A 23,173-nucleotide genomic window follows, 5' to 3' on the forward strand; every position below is an offset into this window, starting at 1 on the left:
AGGAGGGGCCCACTGGCATGAGCAGTGGAAGCCATGGGAAGCCACGGCTGGGTGAGAGAGGCCAAAGTTGAGAGTGGCCCAAGAGAAGAGTGGAGGATAGAGTCACCTCAGTCTGAAAGCCCAGTGATGCCCCAGGGCCCCTTCTGCCACAGGACAGGAACCTGGCATCCCACCACTCCAAAGGATGTTGGGCAGGCCAACCATTCCCACACCCCAAGCGCTCAAATGGGAGCACTGACAGGCAGCAAAGGCAAGGCGCCCCCAAGAGCCCCAGGGAATGAGGTGGGAAGAAGAAAAGCAAGATGGATGTTCAGCTTTCCAACCCAGCTCATGGAGCTTTATTCAGAATGGAGTGACAAGATCCTGCTTGGTTCTTGCTGCCCTTGAAGGGGTAGGCCCAGTTGGGCCATATTCCCTAGGAACCCAGTGCTAAAAGTCCATGTTTGCCCTCCCACTTCCTTCAAAACTCCTAACACCAGGGCTGGGACCTACCTGGAACCCCTTTTCAGAACCCATACTCACCTGGGCCCTACCCTCTTCCCACCCACCCCACCACTCCCATTGCCAGGACCAGGCAGGACCTATGAATGACGAAGCTGACACAGGGATATTCCCCAGGCTGGGAATCCCCTACTAGCTTCAAGGGAACACTGTCTGATGACAGGGAGAAGTCTCACATCTGTCATAGTCCCTCTGTCGCACACATACAGACGTGCAGACACACTCTCACTCAAGCTTTCAGGGAAGGAAGTGATGTGGCAGAGTGGCCTTTGGCACATGTCACCACTTCCACAGTAAAGGATCAGCTTACACAAGAGGCCCTCAATCACTGTTGCTGACAGCAATCACTGCTCCGTGGCCCAACTACATACAGATGGCTCTTCCTTGGCTGAATTCAGCCCTGCTCAGGGGCAGGTTACACACACTGCTAACTGCTTCTGGTTGCCCCCAAACAAATCCTCAAAGATTTCTGAGGTCCCGGGGATTCCCTCGTTGGAAAAGTCACAACAAGGTTCCACTTGCCTCAACCAGCCTGTAGCTCCTGGACAGGGGAAGATAGAGTCAGATGCAACACCCACCCCATGTCCCAGAGAGGGGAGGAGGGAAGACATCTCAGCCCCCAGGGCTCATCTGTGGTACCAGTTGGAGCTCTTCAGCTTTTCTGCACAGAGAACACCAGGCTTGAGCCCCACAGAGGGAAGGCAAGGGGAGGGGTGGGCTGAGACTCTCAGCCAGAGTTGAAAAGGTTCCTTTAAACCAAAAATTTTGTGGCTCAGCTCCCTCCCTGCTCAAGCAGGGAGGGTGAGGCCTGGAGGAGTTAGGGCAATTCCTATGCTCCACAATAAAAAAGGTTTTTAAATATATTCATCAAAATAGTTTTCTTTTAAAAAGCCCCCACTGCTGACAGCCCCACTGGCCGGCTCTCCATCATATCCCTCCCCAGCCCGGACACAGCCGGAGGGTCCTGAGTGGCCCGAGTGCCCTCTGAGTCTTTCCCACCAGGAGGTCTTGGAGGGCAGGGAGGAGATGCCCTGAGGCCGACGGTGGGAGGATGCTCTTCTTCCTGACTACTCCAGGCCCAGGATGTAGTTGATGCCTTGCACCAGGCCGATGATCACAGGCTGCCAGGCCACCAAGTATCGAAGCCAATCCAGCAGCTGCCCGTACATGACGTGAGGCCTCTCCCAGCTGTTAGTGCGTTAAAGAAAAGAGGCTGTCTGTTAGAGCCTGCTAAGGTCGGTCTAGGGGATGGACGGCAGGGTCTGCCCACACTTTCTAGCTGCTCTACAGAAATCAGGCTACAAAGAGAGGAAGTTGCTTTCTAGAAAGCCCCACCCAGCCTCTCCATGTTGGAATGAAGGGCTAAACCCAGAGAATGGGAGGAGGGCAGAGGGGACCAGTGCAGAAGACAGGACAGACATGGGATGGGGTGGAGAGGTGAAACTAAGCTCTCTGTGATCAAAATGCAGAGAGGGCCTCCTGTGTAACACCTTCTTTAAGACGGGACCGCCACTGGGAGAGAACACAATCCGGGACTGCTGCAAATGTATCTGCGACAATGGCTGAAGGGAGGCTGGGAGTGGGATAAGGTAACCCAAAGGTTCTTGTAATGTCCCAGATGGAAGGTTTTCTAGGTCAAGGAAGGGGGTGAATCTAGAGGCAGAGGCAGAAGGGAATAGGGAGCAAGAAACTAGTCACAGGGGAAAACCCTCAGCAGAGGCTCCAGGGAATCCCCCTCAGAGGCACTAAGCACTCGGCCCTCCTGCGGCCAAGCAGCCGTGGAGATAAGCTCCCTTCCTCTCGCTTTACAGCTAACTGCTGGGCAAGACATCTGGAGAGGGAGCCTGGGACTCCAGCTCTGGGGAAAGCACAGATTGAACCTCATGAGACTGTAGGGGAACCGTTCCAAAGGCATCAGACAGACCAGCCTAGCCCAGTCCCTGAGAACTAAGGAAGCCCAAAGCCTCAGCTTGGCCATGGAGTAACTTAATTGTTCCTGAACTAGACACTGGAAGAACCAAGCAGGGAACCTTGAAGGGGATGGGCCAGAGCCTCCTGTTCAGGGACTGTGGGAATGTGCCGGGAACACAGTAGCCCCTGCACAACCCAGCTAGTGTCCAGGAGACAGGAGAGAAAGGGCTGCTGGGAGATGGGAGGGGAGAAAGCTGGGCTCCTAGATCCCAGGGGAAGTGAAGGGGGGGAGGTGCAGAGAAGTGGCTGGGCACTTTCTAACAGACAGACTGTGAGGATGAAGAGGAGGGTGAGGGCAAAGTGGGGAGGGCTGGCAGGGAAGGAAGTGGCAGCTCAGAGGAGCACAAGTCCTGTGTTGAAAGTGGATGGGGGTAGGGTGCCCTCAGCCATCCCTGCACCTTGCAGGCCCTGCACAGGCAAAGAGCTGGTCTCCAGCCCTGCATGTCATAGGTAAGGCATCACCCATTAGTTATGTAACCTTGAACAAGTTACTCAACCTCTAAATGGTTCATTAGTAAAATGAGGATATCACCCAGGTCATAAACTTGCTGGAGAATCAAATGAGATAATACAATAAAGCACTTAACACAGTACCAGGTACACAGTAAGTGAGCAGTACATGGCAGCTGCTTACTACCAATTTAACCTTGAGGGATCTAGAACGAGGATGAGGTGCTGAGCTGCCAGTCCTGCCCCACGTTCCACCCCGACTTCCCTAGACCTGAAGTCAAGCAGAATGATGGACATGTACCAGGTTGGGGGCAAGAGGAAGGGCCCCAGGAGGACCCAAAGGAACGGTCACACTTGCCAATACTTTCTTCCCATTGCCCACCCCCAACAAGAACCCAAAACAAAGGATACGGGTTGCTGAACATCCTCTTGAGGTCTACCTTCTCTTTGCAGTAGGGACACGTCTGCTTCTTTCCCACAATGCACCAGCCACGGATGCAGAACTCGTGGAACCTGAGCACCACTGGTCAAGGAAAATGGTGGGCAGCCAGGATGGCCCTCCAGCCCCGTGCCCGTCTTCAAGGTGCCCATGTGCTAGCTCTGGAGAAAGGTCAAAGCCTGGCTTCACCTCTTATCAGCTGTATAATCTTGGGCAAGTCCCTTCTCTCTGAACCTGTTTCCTCATATACGTGAAGTGAGGATAATGATATCTGTCTATATCTATAATACATGCACAGAATGGGAGCTGAGTAAGTACATGATAAATATCAGAAGTGTCATTCAGGGAGAGTGATTCTGCAATTGAAGGATCCAGTTAGAGGATGCTCCTCCCCTGTGATGAATCCAATTCTGGGATAGCTAGTGCAGCTTCAGGCTCCCTTCTGATCCAGCCCGGCTATAAATAATACTGTTTACAGAAGTCTCCCATCTGTGGGAAAGAGTGAGGAAGGCTGCAGTTCCCACTCCTGGGTGTCAGCTTCTCTAGCAGGGCACATCACCCAAATGTCTGCCCTCTTGTGACTCTCCTACACTCAGAGGTCTGGGCAGCATGCCCCCCTTCCCTCCCTGACTGGGAGTGTGCATGTGGCAGGAGTGATGTGGCCCAGGAGCTCCAGGTAGGATACACGTGATTGCAAGACAGCCTATACGTGTTCTCGATGATGCCCTCTTCACTGACATCCACAAAGATCTGCTGCCCACACACAGCACACACGCTGTCCGAGAGGTGTTTGGTAGGCATGCCCGACTTGCTGTAGAACTGGGAGAGAACAGCAGAAGGAAAAGACAGGAAAAATGTGAGAATCAGCCAAAGTGGGAAGGTACCACAGAGGCCTTAGGTCTTCTGGAGAGGAGGCAAAATGGCAACGGGAGGCCCCAGAGCTAGAGAACATCTTTTATACTCCAAATCGACCTCATCTTTGCTGGGCAGATGGGGAGAAAGGGATAGACCAGAGACGGATTGGGAAGTTGGATCTAATAGGACCTGAAGACTGGGCTGGGACAAGGAGAATGGAAAGGAGAAGGACTCAGGGCTGGTGATCAGGGGCTATGTCAGGGAAGCCACTTTGTGCCCAGACTATGGTGCCATCAGAGATGGACAACATCTCTTCTCCAAGATTCAAAACAGTGAAATATCTGGTGCAGTGTTGGTTTGGTGACAAGGGCATTCTCAGACACTTGTGACAGCAACAAAAAAGGATCAATCTTTTTAGACAGCATTTGGCATAATGTCTCAAATTGTCACATCCTTTAACCCATTAATTTCACTTCAAGAAATTTAAAGAAATAAGTAGAAATGTCAAAAAAGCTTCATGCATACAGATATTCATTTAAGCGTTATTTATAATTAAAGAAGCAAAGAGTTTGACAATTCCTCAAAAAGTTAAACACAGAATTACCAAATGACATAGCAATTCCATTCTTAGATTATATACCCCCAAAAACGAAAACAGGGACTAAACACACACTTGTATGTCAATGCTCAGAGCAGCATTATTCACAACAACCAAAAGGCAGAAACAACCCAAATATCCATCACCAGATGAACAGATTAAAAAATGTGGCATATCCATATAAGGGAATATTATCCAGTCATAAAAAATGAGTTTCTGATACATGGGACAATATGCATGAACCTTGAAAACATTATGCTAAGTAAAATAAGTTAGACACAAAGGACAAATATTGTTATGACTCCATTTATGTAAAATATCTAGAAGAGGCAAATTCAGAGATGGAAAGCAGGTTAGAAGTAACCAGGGGCTGAGGGGAGGGATTGGGGAGTTATTGCTTAACAGGCACAGAGTTTCTGTTTGGGGTGATGAAAATATCCTGGAAATGGATACTGGTGATAGTTGCACAACACTCTGACTGCAATTAATGCACTGAGTTTCATACTTAAAAATGGCTAAAATGGTGAATTTTACATAAAATTGAGGAAGATGGGCACAGATATTAGCTCAGGGCCAATCTTCCTCAGTAAAAAGAGGAGGATTGGTGGCACATGTTAGCTCAGGGTTAATCTTCCTCAAAAAAATAAAATAAAATATTTAAAAAATAATTAAAAAAAATAAAACGGCGAATTTTATGTTACATAAAACTTTACCACAATGAAAAAAAAGAATTTAAAAAAAAAAAGCAAAGAAATGGAAATAATGATAAATACCCAACAAAAGAAGAAGATTTAAATAAATGATGGTACACACTCAAGGGACTAAACAGGCAGCCAGTCAACTGAAGCCTGAGATATAACATTGTCAAAAGCAGGGTACAAAACTGGAGACACAGTATGTGGTACCATATGTAAAGACGAGCCCAATCTGTGCAAAGAAAAAAGATCAAATGGAAATATGTCAATGTTCACACCAGTGATGTTTCAGCAGTAGGGTCATAGATGACTTTTTCCTTTTGCCTACTTTTCTGGACTCAAATTTTCCTTAATGAATATATATTACTTAGATTATTTATTGCCACAGTTAATTACAACAGAAAACAAATCTCATGCTCCAAAGAGAAATTTGAAATTTTGCATACTTTCCTTGTAACGGTTTATAGCTCATAGCATTTCCCCCTCACCCCAAGGAAAAAAAGACTTGAAGCTTACTTATTATGGTAAAACACATAATATAAAATTTACCATTTTAACTATCTTTGAACGTACAGTTCACTAGTGTTAAGTATATTCATTGTTGTGCAACTAATCTCCAGAATTTTAATCTTGCAAAACGGCATAATCCATTTTTTAAAAGCCTTCTGCATTTATTATTACAACTTTCTCTGTCTGTAAGGTAGATTAACTGCGTTGCCCTTTTGTTATTTTCTTCAGTTTGCTCTGTTTTTTCTTTTGTTTTGAAGCATTGTCTTCTGAAAAAGCCAAAGACCTGAAGCTGCAACAGGGATAGCAGGGGAGGAGAGGGCAGCAGGTGCTGGGACAAGGAGTAAGAGAGGAGGACGCAAGGATACCCAGAGCAGACACAGCTAGGCCCACCAGAACCCAGTACAGCCTGGGGGCTTCCCTTACTCCAAGCTGCCCTTCTGAGGAATGGCCTTGCTTGGCCAACAGAACTGCCACCTGATACCAACATTCCCCAAAGGCAGAATGGAGAGATGTCACATTGCCTCAAGAATCCATGAATATAGAGCTTCCTGCCTGCAGCCCCACCTCACTCTCTTGCAAAACTGTCTGCAGTGGCCTAGGCCTGGGGGGCGGGGCGGGGGGTGGGGGGGCTGACTCACTATCACACAACACCAGAGCAGCCCTGTCCCTGGGGAAAACAAAACCCAGAGGACAGAAACAAGCTAGGATCAGAACCTAGGCCCTCCGACTCCGACCCAAGTCATTCCATCAACATTTGCTGAATGCTGCAGACAGATCACCTACTTAGCTCACTGATGGCTAGTTCTTCAAAAGGTTTATCAAGAGTGCAAAAGGCAGTAGAAAAGGATAAGGTCGAGTCAAAGGGCGGGGCCAAGACCAGCGGGAGTGCACTAACTATGCAACGCTCCAAAGCTGTGATCTGAGAATGTCAGTGCTGGGAGGAACCTCTGAGAAACACCTCTCCAGAGCTCAACAGGCTGACGGTTCTGAAATGTGTTCTGGCTTAGAACTTCTAGGCACATCAACTGAGCAGAGAGGAGAGACCAAGAGGTCTGGATCCAGCTCTGGGACTGAGCCCCTGTACAATCACGTAGCACAGAAAGATGACCACTCACTCCGGCCCACAGCACTGGCAGTAAAAGAAGTAGGAATCCTCCAACTCAGGAGGTGGGTTGGAGTCCTGAGGAAGAGATTTACCTCAAATCAGGAAGAGATTTACCTCAAATCAGCCCCGAGTTCCACTCCAGGACCCTGGGGCAAAGAATGCAGGATCAAAGGGAGCTTGGATGAGGTAATGACAGTAGGAGGGGAATCCAGGACAATGTCTGTTAGGCCCCCAGTTTCTGGAGTTCTCCCCACAAGGCTAATGTGGCAACAGGCAGACAGGATCAAATCCCACAATGTTTCAACAAAGTCATCAGCTAAGCCTGTCAAATCGGGAAGGCCCCAGCAACCCCAAGGTTCACAGAAGCCACAGAGGAGGAGACTGAGGCTGAGCTGGGCAAAGCACAGGGAGGCAGATTTCAGTTTAACCTCGAGAGCCAGATCCCTCTGTGGAAAGGGCTCAAGGGGCCACATGATTTGTCAGGATTACACAGACCTAATTTCAATCCTCTGCCACTTACTATCTTAATGACCTTGAGCAAGCCACCCAAACTCTTCATTCCTTCCATCAAAAGACATCAGGCACCTTCTAAGTACCAGCCACTAGACTAGATCCTTGGGATACAATTCTGGAAAAACACAGATCTGGCCTCTGTCCTCATGGAACCTAAAGCTAGGGGAGACTGACACTAAAAAAATTAATATTTACATAAGAACTAATTACTAAAAAGGCTAAAATAAAGAATTAATTATTAAAAAGGCATTAAAAGAGCTATGAAAAACACTGCAGTGAAAGGGGTTCCTAACCAAGCCTAGGTCACCTGAGAAGGCTTCTCTGAGGGAGCGATATTTTAGGCTGAGAGGTAAAGGATGGGCAGGGGTTAGCCAGATGAAGAAAGGCGGAAGTGGAGGCCCTGAGGCAGGAAGGAGCTGGTGCACTTGAAACACTGAAAGGAAACGAGTGTGGCTAGGGAGTTGTGAGAAAGAGGAAAGCAGTAAAACCTTATTGGCCACATGAAGAATTCTGGACTCAAAACAGGAAGTCTTCTACAGGCAAGTTTATTTAAGTAAGGACTGACAGGATCAGACTCAAAATTTTAAAAGATTACTCTGTCTTCTGTGTGAAAAACGGATTGGAGATGAGATCAACATAGACTCAGAGGACCAGCTAAGAGACAACTGCAATTCTTTAAAAGTAACAGACAACGGAGGCCTGTGTTAAGGTGATGGCTTGGGGCTAATTTGATGGCAGTAAAAATTGAGGGAAGTAGACAGACTGGTGATGCCAAATAGATAGCTATCGAATAGTCAAGGCCTAGAACTCAGAAGAGAGTTTTGGATTAGAGATCTGGAAACCATGGAAAAAGAAAAGGGAAATACCTAGGTGAAGAACTGAGGAGATGGCTTAGGTCTGAGCTCAGAGAAATAATAAGATTTAAGGGGAGAAAAGGTAGCAGAAAAGACAGAAGATATCAGAGAGATAGAAAGAAAACCAGGATAGGGCAATGTCACAAATGTCAGGACGAGAAACTTTTTTAAGAAGGAAGGAGTGGTTGAGTCAACTGTGCTGATGACTGCTGAGATGAGAATTAGTCTCCAAAATTAGTGACACAGAGTCACTGGTGATCTGAGTAAAAGTCATTTCAGAAGAAGGGTATGACCTGAGGCCAGATTAGAATGGGTTAAGGAGTAAGTAAAAAGTGATGAAAAGGAGACGGGAACTTTCTATAAGTTTAGCTGTGAATAACAAGAAATGGGTCAGAAATGGAGCAAGTGGGTCAAAAAAAGGATGTTTTTGAAAAAGAATGCTTAAAGGTTAATATGATGAGCCGAGTAGAGAGGGGGAAGTTGGAGTCATGAGCAAAGGAAGTCAATTGCATACAGGGTCCCTGAGCAGGCAGAAGGGTATGGAATCCAGAGTACACGTGGGGCTGGCCTTTGAGAGGAGAAAGAGCACTTACTCCACTGTAACTGAAGGGAAGGAGGAAAAGATGGGTGCAAACATATGTACATCAGTAGATAATGGTGTCAGGGAATTGTGGAAATTCCTGTTTGGTTTCTAGTTTCCCAGGTAAATAGGAGGGAAGGTCACCTGCTGACAATGAAGGGACAGAAGAATGGGTGTGAGAGGTTGGAGAGTGGAGAAGTTTGAAATGGGGGTTACTCAAAGTGGGAGAATAAGCTCTCCAGACAAATGCAGTACGATTTCTCCATCGTAGGATAGAAATACTACTCCTGACCTCCCACGGTATTGGGAGGACTCACTGAGAAAACATGTAAAACCCCAGCAAGGGAGCTTCATACCGTAGGTGCTCAGGAAATATGAGTTCTTTTCCACACCAGTGAACACCAAGAAAATGAGTGCTGTGAAAGCCTTGCGAGCTCTTCTAGTCCAACCCTCTCTTGACAGGTGAGAAGACTGATGCCCAAGCAGGAAGAGAGCCCCGCCTGAGGCCAGAGAGAGCTGGTGGCAGAGCTGAGCCAGTGCCTAATCAGTTCGAGCAGATGATTTCAGAAACACTTGACAAACTGAATAAAATAACCACTTCTCAGGGCTACTGTAGAGGAGATTCCATGTCACAGCGTGGTCTGAAATGACTTCAGACAACAGATGGCATCAAGAGAGAATTGGCATTTACTCGTGATTATGATTTGTTGTTCTACATCTTGCTCTGTGTGTCAGGTATGATGAAGATACAAAGACGAATCCTACAGGGCACCTGTGCTCCAGGTGATTACAGATGTAAAATACACAGTTTTACAGTACAGCAGTACTGTACAGTGAGTACTGGTTAAATGGTAGCTACCACCATAATCACCACCTACTGAGTGTCTGCCATGGACCAGGCTACTCTGCAAAATGCTTTACACTAACCCATTTGTTCCTTACAACAATTCCCTAAGTCTGTTAATATTATTACAGCTAAGAAAACACAATCAGAGAAGTAAAGTAACTTGTTCAAGAGTTCCTAGCTAATTAATAGCAGGTTAGAATTTGAAACCAGGTCTGCCTGACTCTAACCCCCTAGCTCTTTCCACTACTTCAAGCCAGATGAATGGGCAGCTAGTCCTATCCTGATGTTATCTGGGGCCACTGAAAATCCAGGAGGTAAATCTGGGGCACAAGAACTTGCTCAGAAAGACAGAAAGAGTAAGGGAGGACACATGGCCCAACACAGCACAATGTGTTACTACCCTGCCTGCCCCTCTTAGAGGAAGAAGGCTCAGAAAATAGGCCTATTTCACAATCCTCCTCCCTACCCCCACACTAACGTGACTTTAGGGTGTAAATGGAAACTAAACTGACCAGCTGTCACAAGCTTATGACCTCACAGTGACCAGCTGGAAAGAACAGATGTCATCCAAGGTTCCCTTAACTCAGCTTAAGAAGAGTTACCTTAGTTCATAACACAAATTTCCCCACGTGAGGTAAAACAAAGAGCTATTCTACACTAAACAGACTAGTGTAGAATAATGAAAAGGAATTGAGAATGCTTGCTAATACAATTACAGAAGCTCATGGTTTCTTTTCTAGGAACCCTGAAATTCATTAGTCACATATCTTTTTTTAGGTCAAACCATTCTCAGAGGAGGACCAAGGGAAGAACCAGACCTAGTTCCTGACCTGGAGGGCAGAACAGCTCCAAAATCAACTATGACTCTCTGGGATAGGAGCTGTGATCAGAGAATGTACAAAAGACTATGGAAAATGACTAGGACGGAAAATGTGGTATATACATACAGTGGAATATTATTCAGCCCTAAAAAGGAAGGAAATTCTGACACTTTACAACATAGGTGAACCTTGAAGACCTTATGTTGAGAGAAATAAGCCAGTCACAAAGGACAAATATTGTATGAGTCCACTTACATGAGGTACCTAGAGTGGTCAAATTCATAGAGACAGAAAGTAGAATGGTGCTGCCAGGGGCTGAGGGGAGGGGGGACTGCAGAGTTATTGTTTAATGGGTATAGAGCTTCAATTTTGCAAAATAAAGGGTTCTATGAATGGATGGTGTTAATGGTTGCAGAACAACGCAAATATATCAATGCCACTGAACCGTACACTTAAAAATGGTTAAGAGGGTAAATTCTATGTTATGTGTATTTTACCATAATTCTAAAAAAATGACTAGGGCTGCTACTGAAGTGGGTGATAGTGGTGCTAGTAAAAGCTGCCCTTGGTCACACTTGGTACATTGTAGATGGCTGATAAATAACTGTTGCTTGAATAAATAAATGAGTTGGCCAATGAATGCATGGAAGGCTCAAGTTTCCTGTCTTCCTCAAATTGCCTTCCCCAAAGCATTGATCATATTCTGGCTTCAAGGCCAGGGATATTCTCGAAATTCAGGTTGTCATGGCTCAGGGGCCCAGGTGTTTCCCAGCAGACCAAGGCCCACTTGACCAAAGACTTGGGCAGAATAAGAGAGTCCCTGAAAGTCTCAGGGTTGGAAAGAACTATAAAGGTAGTGCAATCTATCTCCTTTTTTTTTTTCCTTTTTCTCCCCAAAGTCCCCCGGTACATAGTTGTATATTCTTTGTTGTGGGTCCCTCCAGCTGTGGCATGTGGGACGCCGCCTCAGCGTGGTTTGATGAGCAGTGCCATGTCCACGCCCAGGACCCGAACCAACGAAACACTGGGCCGCCTGCAGCAGAGCGCGCGAACTTAACCACTCGGCCACGGGGCCAGCCCCTTAATCTATCTCTTTATCCCATGTTGGAGTCCCTTCTCCCATATCCTTGCTTGGTCTAATCTGTTGGCATCCTAAACCCTAGCAGAAGGCCTGTTACTGAGTCTCCGCAATATTTGCTGTGAGAAACAATGAATGAATTAACTCCTGGTGACTCACCCAGTACTATCACAAGCCATCCTAGTCTTCCTATGAGCCGCTCCTTGCCCCTGAGATAGGGGCCTAGGGAAACAGCAAACTGCTTGTCTGTGCTCAGGGTCAGCAAGGTTACATTCTGTTGGACAGGAGTTGGTTAGAGTGGCTCCTCTGAAAGAGACAGTTGGATAGAATGGCTCCTCTGAAAGGGACAGCCATTCTCAATGTCAATTACCTAGGGAAGAAGTAGATCCTCACATAAGGCACCAGGATTCAGCTGGATGGCCCGAGGCATATTTTTGTTAGGAACACAGGCTCTAGGTCTAGACATTTGGAGGATAGTAGTTGCTAGATGTGGATTCTAAGTGGTGGGTGCTAAGACAGTACCCACTACACAGAGGCAGGCTGAGAGTTGGATGAGGCAGGGTCTGGAAGCCTGGAAAGCAAGCAGCCTGATAAGTCAGACTAAGCTCATCCAAGTACTCACAGTTCATTTTCCTGCTATCATCCTCAACCCTTTAATAAAGTCTGATGTGATTATTTGAACCTTATGTTCTTGTGCTAAGAGGCGTAGGGAGGTATAAGGGTTTATCCTTAGGCCAGACTGTAAAGAATGAGCGTGGAGTGGTATCCCATAAAGTGTGATATCCCATAAAAGGAAGGAGAATATGACGGATCAACAGCTAGTGTTTGAGGCACCCTCCACCCTAACAAGAAAATCTCCCACCAGGTCTCTTAGTGAAGCAGGAATTTATCAGTATTAGGAAATTATCTTATCAGGGATTATCATTTGTAATCCCTGGAGCACCCAATAATTCTTCCCAAGAGCATGGAAAGAGGCCCCACTCAAACTCCACTTTGGGGAGGCCAATGTAGTGATCCCATCTTCTAGAGGAGAAGCTAACTTGCAGATCAATTCTCAGCTCAGTTCCATTTGGACAGAAGAGGGGTTCCATAGATTGGTAATTATGATCCAACTGAGGGAATTAAGGTTATGCTCAAATTGGCAGCTGATAATAACCTTGACATAAAGTTAGCAACAACCTGGGAAAATCAGAGAATTGTCCTGTAAAAACAGAATGAGAAGAAAAAGATATCACTAAAGGGTAAAGGAAAGGATACTGGCAAGAGTCACTCTGAAAAGCTGGCTATGCCACAGAAGCAGTCTTAGTGAACAGCTATGGCCGAGAGTGAAGTTAATAATTAGACAACCGAGGGTCTGCAAATCTCTTTTGGGGAGTGAACTGGTTAAAGAAGATCTGAAGTCTGCACAAACAGATAAGAGAAAGTGAAATGCAGCTGAAATATAAGACAGTTGTTCAAAAAAGAATCTAATAGGCTGTCTATAAAGTGACTGAATACACGTCGTTTTCAATTTGATCCATGACAGGAAAAATAAAAATCGTCCCATGATACTGAGAAACAAAGTCCTAGACCTAAAACTATACTTGATTGAAGTTACCCAAGGTGATGGCTGAGAGTATTCTGCTCAACCCAAACTGCCCTAAGCCTCCCGGCCTTGGCACAAGTGAGATCACCATGGCACTGACATACACACTTGCACAGCAAAGAGCCCCCACCTGCCAAACTGCCTCGAACTCTCCAGGAGTTCCTGAGGTGCCTCACATCAAGTCAGCAGCTATCTTTTCCTAGCTTCTCAACTGGTCTCCATTGATACCTGCTGCCTAAAAGCCAGGACTGGTATCTGGATGCTCTAAGAGACCTACTTCCCTAATATTCTCCTAGAATTTCTCTCCAAACTGCCAAACCTCGATGCAGCAAGAACTTCTGAATGTTCATCAGACAGAGCCAAACATATTTCAGCACAGAATTGGAGAAATGTCCATTAAACCTGGAAATATTCCTTCTTGGCAAAGGGTCAAAGGTGATAATACTAAGGTGGGGAGCACTTCTGTGTTGTTTATATAATTACAAAGAGAATGAATTACCTTTAGAAAAAGCAAAACAACAAAGACATATTTCCATTTTGAAAGAAAGAAACAACAAAGACATATTTCCATTTTGAAAGAAGATACTGACTTGGGTTTCTTAGACTGGCTGTTAATTTACCCATATTTTAAGCTTGAACAATCTCTCCATGGTCTCTACCTAGTCCTCTTGGAGCATTTCCTATCTCAGTGAAAAGGATACCAACCAAGGAGTTGCTTGAGTTAGAAATGTCAGCTCTGATACCTACCTTTCCTTCATATTTTTTCCTTCAGTCTCCAGAACCAATCTATATCCAAGTCCTGTCAAATTTACCTCCAAAATACTTCTCAAAGAGTCCACTTCCCTCCCTTTCCACCATTTCTACCCTAATCCAGGCTACCTTCATCTTGCCCAGACTACCGCAACTGTCTCTTAAATCGTCTTAAGCGGTCCACCCTAATTTGTAGACTCCTCTTCAATCTGTTCTCTACCCAGTAGCCAGAATGATCTTTTCAAAGTGCAAATCTGATGATGTCATTTTCTATCTTAGCCTCCCACTGTGTTTAGTATAAAAATCAGTCTTTCATTTGGCCTATAAGACTTTTCTAGTCTAGCCTCTGACTATTTCTTCAGACACTTCCACTACATTCTCAGCCCTACAATGACACCAGCCTTGATTCCTCAAAATGCCCACCCTTTCTTCCACCACAGGACTCTTACACATGCTATTTTCTCTACCTGGTACACACTTCACTTCCCACTTCATCTAATTAACTCCTACTCATTGTTCAAGTTGGCTCAGAGTCACTTCTTCAGGGAAGCCATGTTTGAGCCCCAAGACTAGGTCAAACGCCACTACTGTATTTGTTCACAGTATCATGAACCTTTCCTTCATAATATTTACTAAACTTACAATTTTTTTTTCTGCTTTATCTTCCCAAATCCCCCCTGGTCATAGTTGTATATCTTAGTTGCTGGTCCTTCTAGTTGTGGCATATGGGACGCCACCTCAACGTGGCCTGACGAGCGCTACCATGTCCGCGCCCAGGATCTGAACCCTGGGCCACCACAGCAGAGCGCGCAAACTTAACCACTCAGCCATGGGGCCGGCCCCTAAACTTACAATTTTATATTTATTTGTGTGTTTATTACTTTAATACCCATCTCTGTCATTAGACAGTAAACTCCATTTGGGCAAGGACCATGTTTACTTTTATATACCTTTGTAATTCCAGCACATACACAGTGTCCAGGCACACAGGAGGCATTAAATAAATATTGGTTGAATAAATGTTAACTTCCTACAGGGTAAAGTGGTTCTTTCTTATAATGGCTCTAAAATTAAAAATTCCAGGGTACATCTGGGATCTGGCTTTCCAAATTTTAAGGAAGGAATCTCCATACATACCACTCGCATCTTAAAGGATTTTATAGGTGTTATCTCTTTGGTCAAACAAGTGATGCTATCCTGAACTCTTTGAAGGTGACAGGAGGCAGTATTAAGAGCCCAGGTGAACTCACCCCTATGGTAGATGCCATGTAGTCTGCACACATTTCTGCAAAGTCCCGCTCAAGAACTCCATAGTAGAGGCCATAGAAGAGGAGAGAAATGCCAAAGTCCATGGCATCTTCTGGTTTGATCCTGTAAGGGAATCAGTATGGCCTGTAAGGCTTGCCCTGAGCCACACCTGTTTCGGATTACTACTCTGGGAAACAGAAGACTTAAAGGTGGAAGCCTCAATGGCTAGAGCAAATGTTGGCAAACTAAAACCAAATCCGGCCTCTTGTCTGTTTATATATGGCCCGCGGGCACCACTTTAAACAGGCTAGCATTGTCAGCTGCAAAGACCAAGCCAGGGTATCCCCTTCTGACCCTCTTCCCCACTCTGTTCCCAGGCCTGCCTCCTCTGACTGGTGACCAGGCCTTGCAGCTGCCTAGGGCCCACTCTGGTTGGCACCTACATGTTGGGGACTCCACTGCTGGCAACTGCTAGACACCAAGCAGTAGAATTTCAGTCTGGAAGTTGGCAACTCACTAAGTTGCCTCATCTCCAGCCAGCTGCCAAAGTTGAAATGGTTGAGCCCTCCAGGAGGAGTGAAGGGCACACCAGGATCTGAGCATTACTAGAGCAGAGAGTGAAAATGATCCCAGGGGTCACAAGCCCTGTCAGGCCTCTCCTTCTGAGCGTGTCTCATCTGATGGCAAGTGGGCACAAAGTATGCCACCATCTGAGACAGCCCACCCAGGGAAACACGGTGGGCAAGGGAGGAGTTTTCTCTCTTGTTATAGAAGTCTATAATACATAGATTTTTGCCTTTTGTCCCACAAAGCCTAAAATATTATTTGGCCCTTTACAGAAATAGTTTGCCAACTACAGCTTTAGAAAAAAAAAAAGTCAGTTAGTAAATATATAACAGTTACTATAAAATTTTAAGTTGCATCTATACATATTCTGTATCATGTCATCAAAGTTAAACTTTGGTCCAAGTCTATTTACTAAGAAAAACAAAGATCTTGCCTGTAATATTAGGAGGTTTATTTTAATAATTCCAAGGACCAGTAATTTACAACCTTGAGTCTATAAATGTTTATTGTAGAAAACTGTATTTGTTAAAATATTTGTGCCAGGAACTGTATGTGTTCACTTAAAGTTGTAAATTATATCTATCCTAGAAAGTTACATTTGTTCATCAATCTTGTCATATTTAACCTATCAACTAGACATCATGATCTTACATCAATCAACCTGACTAGTAGCATAAAAATGGTCAAGATTCTCAATTCAGCTTTCCTCTCTGGATAATTTATACAAGTAAAAACAAACTATAATTATAGAATAAATATCTTTAAAACATAATGTAGAAGCTTGATTTTTTTTTTTAACCATACAGGTTCAGAAGACTTCTGGAAAAATCTTGGTTTTCTTTGACGAGATGTGTCAGACTCCACACTGATGAGTTCCTGTAAACCTTTGTGGAGCCTGTTTATTCTTTCAGCCTGTACTACCCCTAGAAGAAAGAATTCCATGGGTGTCCTCTCACTATATAAAGTAGGACTTTTACTCCTTTCCATTTCAAAGAGACTCCTGCCTACAGTGTACGAGGTTTGGGAGAGAGGCCAGTGTCACGAATTTAAATTGGAATCCTAAATCTCTTTAGTTTCAGCGCAGGCTTAGGACTCTTCACAGTCCACAGCCCAGTCACCATTACATCAGCCAGAAAACCCCATTTCTACCGTCTTCTGCCCTACTTACTCACTGTACCCTCCAGTCTCAGAGGTCAAGATTTCTTGGCTTCTGCTTCACTTTTGGGCAGGGGAACCTATAGCTGATACAAATCTTCTGGAAATCTTATGACAATATGAAGCAATACCCAGAATCCCACTCCTGGTAATGTAACCTTAGAAAGCAACACAGCAAGGTTATCTGTGATAGCACTAAAGTGAAAAACAACCTAAGTGCCCAACAGTGGAGCAGGACTAAACTTTCTAGAACTATTTCCTTAGAAATCTGACACAGGTGGAATGTCAGCTGTGTTACAAAGCAACAATGCTTCTATGTCAAACATAATCTGTGATTAGTACACTGCATCCGGACTGCGAGAGTCTTACAACTGGATGTGTTCCTTAGGGAGGTAGGGGGCTTCTGGGCCACAGATCACCCATCTGTGAGGTGTCATTCCCTCACAGCTCAGCCCTGGGACTACTGTAAAGACTTGTGCAGACACTGTCCCTGTTGTTTCCTGTCTTGTATCCTTCTAGGTGGGTCTGTTGCCAGCTGTGGCCAACTTGTCGCATGAGTTCGACTGTCTAGTCTAGGGGTTGGCAAACATTTTCTGTAAACGGTCAGATAGTAAATATTTTAGGTTTTGTGGCCCATATAGCCTCTGCCACAACATAGCCTCTGCCACAACTCTGCTGTTTTAGTGCAAAAATAGCCATAGACAATGTGTAAACAAATGAGTGTGATGTGTTTCAGTAAAAAAACTTTTTATGCTGTAAAAATAGGTGGTTGCCAATTTGGCCCACAGGACATAGTCTGCTAACTCCCAGTCTCCTTGAACATAAAACCACTCAGGTAGAATGGATGTTGCAATAAATAGTATACACACGGACAAGGAAAATCGTTCTATTAGGGTGATCGAGTTATGGGTGCTGGCTATAATCATCATTATGCTTACTTTTCTTATTACACTTTTCCACTAAAATGTAAATTCTTGGAAAATATAACCACTGATTTGGGTGGGACTCTGACTTTATATATATCCAGACATTCCCTTCTCTTGGCCAGCACAAATCCTGAAGGGCCCACCCTCCTATCCCTCACAGCCCAGGTCTTCTCTCCTGGGTGCCATGTCCCCCTTGTTAACACCCAAGACTTGCAGCAGGAAGAAAGGTACATCTCACCAGCTCCTCCTCCCCAAACACCAGCAAAAACCAAAGTAAAGGGTACTCACTTGAATAATAAGTTAAGACCAAAGAGGGTAAACATGACAGCCATGTAGCCAACGATGCCAGTGGCATAGCTGATTTTATAAATCAGCAGGAACCACTTATAAACCAACCTGGAGAAAGGAGAGAAAATTAGTACAGCTGACTCAGAAAACTCTGGGCAAGAGGCCTCTGGACCACCAGAATACTTATTCTCACATCAATGGGGACATCAGGTTCTTTGCTAAAGACTTAGTGAGCAACTTCAGGTACTGTACAAAGCTGGTCACTCCCTTAATTACAGAAGCACCTCCACACACCAGGGAGCTAGTGCTTTGTATTTTCCTGGTCTCAGACTAAGAGAAGAAAAGAGGGCTTTAAAAGGAGGTTTCAGCCTCAAAGAAAGAGCACAGCTGACCTCAGACAGCTACGTCTTCTCAAATTCAGGTTAGTTGGATAAGGAAGTGAAAAACTAGTAACCACAGCTATGCTCAGAAGGGAACAAATGGGGAAAGCTGGTTGTTCTGGCCAGGAAAGAATTCAAGCAAAGATGAATAAGACATAGAATTAGCTACAAGCTTTTGTACATAGGCATGGTTAGTCTGAACACTACTTTGCTCTTATCCACAGGCCAATAAATGAAATGGATGATGTCTAATGAACTTGGTTCTGAAATGATTTTTTTCTGGAAGAGAAGGGGTCTGTAGGGAGGCACTCAAAGAACACCTTTGAACTGGATGTATGTGCGTGATGGTGGTGGTGGTGTGGAGCAGGGTTGTGCAGTACTTCTGAAGGAGGAGCACTGTTCCCTACAAGCCAATAAAAAGCAGTGTGGAATCTGGCTGGTTGACCCCAGCGAGGTTCAGAGGAAAGATGGTTCCCTGAATGTACCAGAGCCTTTTAAATGCTATGGAGGTAGGTCCCTGATATCAGGATATCATCTGTCTGTGATAAGAGGTATTGAGCAATTAGAAATTTGCTTGGATAACCACAAGCCTACTTGTTACTGCCAACCCTGCAGGGAGGAAGCTCAGGGTCCCTGCCTGCGCCTCCCTGCTGTGGCTAAGCAAGGGGTCATGGCTTCTCAGGCTAGAGAAAGGCCCCAAACATCTTGCAGTGCCTGATCCCAAAGACCACACACAGCTCCATTATCTGGTGTTTGCACTGATCAGATGGGAGTGAGATACAGTGGAAAGGATGTGGAATCTGGATTAAGTGAGGTTTACTAGCTGGGTAAGCCCAGGTAAGTCACATCACCTCTCTGAGACAAGTTTACTTATTTGTAAAATGGGAAAACCGTGCTACCTTTCTCTCTGGATTGTACAGAGCCCATTTTCTGGTATATATATCACGTGCTCAATAAATGCCAAAAGAATAAACGTGGATGTTTATGAAAGTGCTTAGAAGCTATAAAGCACTATCAATGTTAGTTATTATTATCTAAAACCTCCCATGTTATAGACACATTTTCAGTAATTTTAGCTGGAAGATGATATTATTTATTACTTGGTGACTCCTAACATGCTGTATTACACTTTTTCTTTCTATTACTCTATATTAGGTAGCAACTATCATCACATTTTTAGGGATAAAGAATTCAAGGCTCAGAAAAGTCAAGTCACACAAGTCATAAAATTAACAAGTGGCAGGGCTGGGGTTTCCATGCCACATCCATCTGACCCCAGAGCCTATTATCTTCTGTAACGGCCCTTAACATAAAGTAAATGGCCATAGCCAGAGAGGAGCTTCTGGATAACTGACTGCACCTTAAAGATAAATTTTACTTTGTACGATGAAACTCAGAAGGCCAAAGAAAGGCTTGCAGTAAAAGGAACATAAAATGCATGGGAAAAAGAGTAACTTAAAATTGGAAGACTTTGGATCAAGTAGTCACAACTTTGAGGCTGGCCAGTTCCTCTGCTGGGCTCTCCTGGACCTGTACACACGTCTCTCAGAGCACTTACCAACTGTACTGAGACAGCTGCTTTCTCGTCCATCTCCTCCATTAAACCGAGCACTCCTTGAGGGCAGGGACCATGTCTTATCCAGCTCTGTATCCCCAGCGCTCAGCACAGGGCCTGACACATAGCAGGTGCTTGTTGAATGAATGAATGAGCAAATCTCTTTCTGTCAAGTACAGATATTAAATGACCTCACAAGCTGGTTGGGAGGATCAAATGAGAAATGCATTTGGATAAAATACAAAGAATTATATAGGCAGGGGCTGCTTTGTAACCCAAAAAGGCAGTATTGTTTGATAGAAAATTGCAAATTCGCTGAGATTCATTCATTCAACAAAAATTCAGACAGGCTCCTATGTGCCAGGCCCTGTGGCAGGGCCCGGATATACAGTGACAAATAAAATGGAGGTGGCTCCTGATCTCACAGTTACAGTTTAGTGGGGGAGATAGACACTCAAAATAATATTTAGTTATAAATTGCAGTAAGTTCTATGAAGGAAAACTACAGGGCACTATGAAAGAATATAACAGAAAATCTAATTTAGAGATCAGAAAAGGGTTCACAGAAGAAAATAACATTTAAAACGAGACCACAATGATCACCAGGATTTGCTTACTTATTCTGTTTGGTTTTAACATAAACAGACCTTGGTATAAACCATAAGGTAAGCTATAGGGAATATTTTGAGGTTTTTATCTGTGAAGGTTGGGGGGTAGGTCTCCCAATCAGCTTGTTTTGGTGGGGCCCTGTGCCAAGTAATCTTGGCAGACAAAAACTGCAACTGTTTCAGTCTAAACCCACCTCCCTCTCATGCATCCCAACCCATTAGCCTCAGGAAATCTAGCTCTTCCCCACCACCCAAACTCTCACCTTGGGGTTGTCTGTACTAGTGGTTTTCGGGTGGCTCGGAAGGTGACAAAGGCTGTGACAGCAGAGAACAAGATCCAGATCACTAGGAACCTCCACCAGTGCAGCTTCACTGTGAAATAGAGGGGAACAACCCACATCTGAAAGAGGGTCACCATCTGAAACACAAACACAAGCACTTCAGCTCTTGGCAGCACCCTCTGCAACTCCATGCGCAAGTCCAGAGTGCATCTTGTGTGTTCCATTTTCACCTGATCCTTTCTGACATTTCTAATTTTTGATAAGGGCACTCCCTAATGATCTAAGTTAGAAACCTGGGACCATGCTTGACACCTCCCTTTCATCCCTCACCCAACTGTTTATTGTATATGTTCTTTCCTTTCCATTTGAGCCTTTGCTATCGCTTGTCTGGCCAACTGCAACAACCTCTTTGGTAAGTCTCCCCGCATTGAGTGTCTCCCCCTCCAATCTATGCCCCTCCCACGCCCCCACCCCAGGAGCACTGGAGTGGTACCTCACAGACAGTCTTTTTTTTTTTAATAGATGTTCATTGACTCTTACTCTTAACTCAGCTCCCTCTTGTTTTTTCGTTTTTTTGGTTTTTTTAGGAAGATCAGCCCTGAGCTAACTGCTGCCAATCCTCTTTTGCTGAGGAAGACTGGCCCTGAGCTAACATCCATGCCTATCTTCCTCTACTTTATACATGAGACGCCTACCACAGCATGGCGTGCCAAGTGGTGCCATGTCCTCACCCGGGATCCGAACTGGTGAACCCTGGGCCGCCTAAGCGGAACATGTGAACTTAACTGCTGTGCCACCGGGCCGGCCCCATCACAGACAGTCCTGAACATGCCATTCCCTGCTTAGAAGCCTCTAAGGGTACCTTGCACATAGGCTAAGATCCCACATGCTTAGACAGGCAGTCAAATCCCCACAATGTTACCCCAACTATCATTTCAAGGGCCATCTCTACCTCTCCTTCTGCCCTTACTCAGGCTGTCCCCTTCAGGCTAAAACATCCTTCCCACCTGCCTTTCTACCGGATGGTATCACATCCAAGACAAATGAGGCCTCCAGTCTCCTTTCTAGTCAGAATGAGTCACGACTTTCTAGTGCTCCAAAAGCATTTTCTTTTCTACCATCATTCCAGTGCTTGTTTAGAGTATGAGGCAAGATTCTCATTCATTCTCTACCTGAATGTAAGCTCTTTGAGAACAGGGACTAGACTGTATTCATCTGTTTCCTCTGTGCTAGAAAACTGTCTGGCATTTGACAGATCCTCAATAAATTCAGATAAATAAGAGGAAAGCAACACTAGACCCTGAGAGGGAGGTACATTTCTATTTTAAAGAATGCCTATTTTACTTTTTCCTCCTTCAGATCTTTACCTCAGACTTGTTAGCTGAAGAGTTCCAAAAGTATAAAACAATTCGAAGTCAGAAGTGTGGACTCATTACCAGTCTTCTGCTCCCAGTGCCTCTTAACTCCCTCCCCCAACCACCCAGCTTTCACTAGACGTTGCTCTTCTCAGGTGAGTAGCAGGTGTAAAAAAAATATAACTAGCACTCAATGGAGGCTTTCCTCCTGATGTCATCAAATAAAATGAGAGAAGATTAAAAAAAAAAAGGAGGGGGGGCGAGCCCGTGGCTGAGTGGTTAAGTTTACACGCTCTGCTTCGGCAGCCCAGGGTTTTGCCAGTTTGGATCCTGGGTGCAGACATGGCACCACTCATCAGGCCATGCTGAGGCGGTGTCCCACATAGCACAACCAGAGGGACATACAACCAGAACATACAACTATGTATTGTGGGGCTTTGGGGAGAAGAAGAAGAAAGAAAAAGAAAAAGATTGGCAACAGATGTTAGCTCAGGTGCCAATCTCAAAAAAAAAAAAGGGAGAGTGGCTATGGAGAAGAAAATGGTAGCAAGTTTCCTTAAGTTCCATAGTATAGAAACTTTCGGGAAAGTACTTACTCTTGGGAATTTCTAGACCAGCGGTGACCAATCAAAAAATAATGTGAGGGCCAGCCTGGTGG

At 45.0% G+C, this 23,173-nt stretch overlaps 1 protein-coding gene and 1 long non-coding RNA gene across 2 annotated transcripts in view; one reads left to right on the forward strand and one right to left on the reverse strand.

Annotated features, from left to right (window-relative positions):
• Window positions 1–309: 309 nt before the first annotated feature.
• Window positions 310–23,173, reverse strand: part of RNF121 (ring finger protein 121) — a 76,933-nt gene continuing 54,069 nt past the window's right edge. Inside the window, exons 4-9 of the mRNA XM_070626026.1 lie at window positions 21,143–21,297; window positions 18,337–18,444; window positions 15,403–15,523; window positions 4,047–4,180; window positions 3,334–3,435; window positions 310–1,689 (exon numbers count right to left, since the gene is read on the reverse strand). Coding sequence (XP_070482127.1) covers window positions 1,569–1,689; window positions 3,334–3,435; window positions 4,047–4,180; window positions 15,403–15,523; window positions 18,337–18,444; window positions 21,143–21,297 — 741 coding nt within the window. The 3' untranslated portion in view covers window positions 310–1,568. The remainder of the gene's footprint in view (window positions 1,690–3,333; window positions 3,436–4,046; window positions 4,181–15,402; window positions 15,524–18,336; window positions 18,445–21,142; window positions 21,298–23,173) is intronic.
• On the forward strand, window positions 8,093–11,383 carry LOC103549336 (uncharacterized). The gene is made up of 3 exons (XR_544515.2): window positions 8,093–8,346; window positions 9,534–9,806; window positions 10,696–11,383. It is a non-coding gene; the product is annotated as an uncharacterized lncRNA (long non-coding RNA).

This window comes from Equus przewalskii, chromosome 6 (assembly GCF_037783145.1).
Source record: "Equus przewalskii isolate Varuska chromosome 6, EquPr2, whole genome shotgun sequence".
Taxonomy (NCBI): domain Eukaryota; kingdom Metazoa; phylum Chordata; class Mammalia; order Perissodactyla; family Equidae; genus Equus; species Equus przewalskii.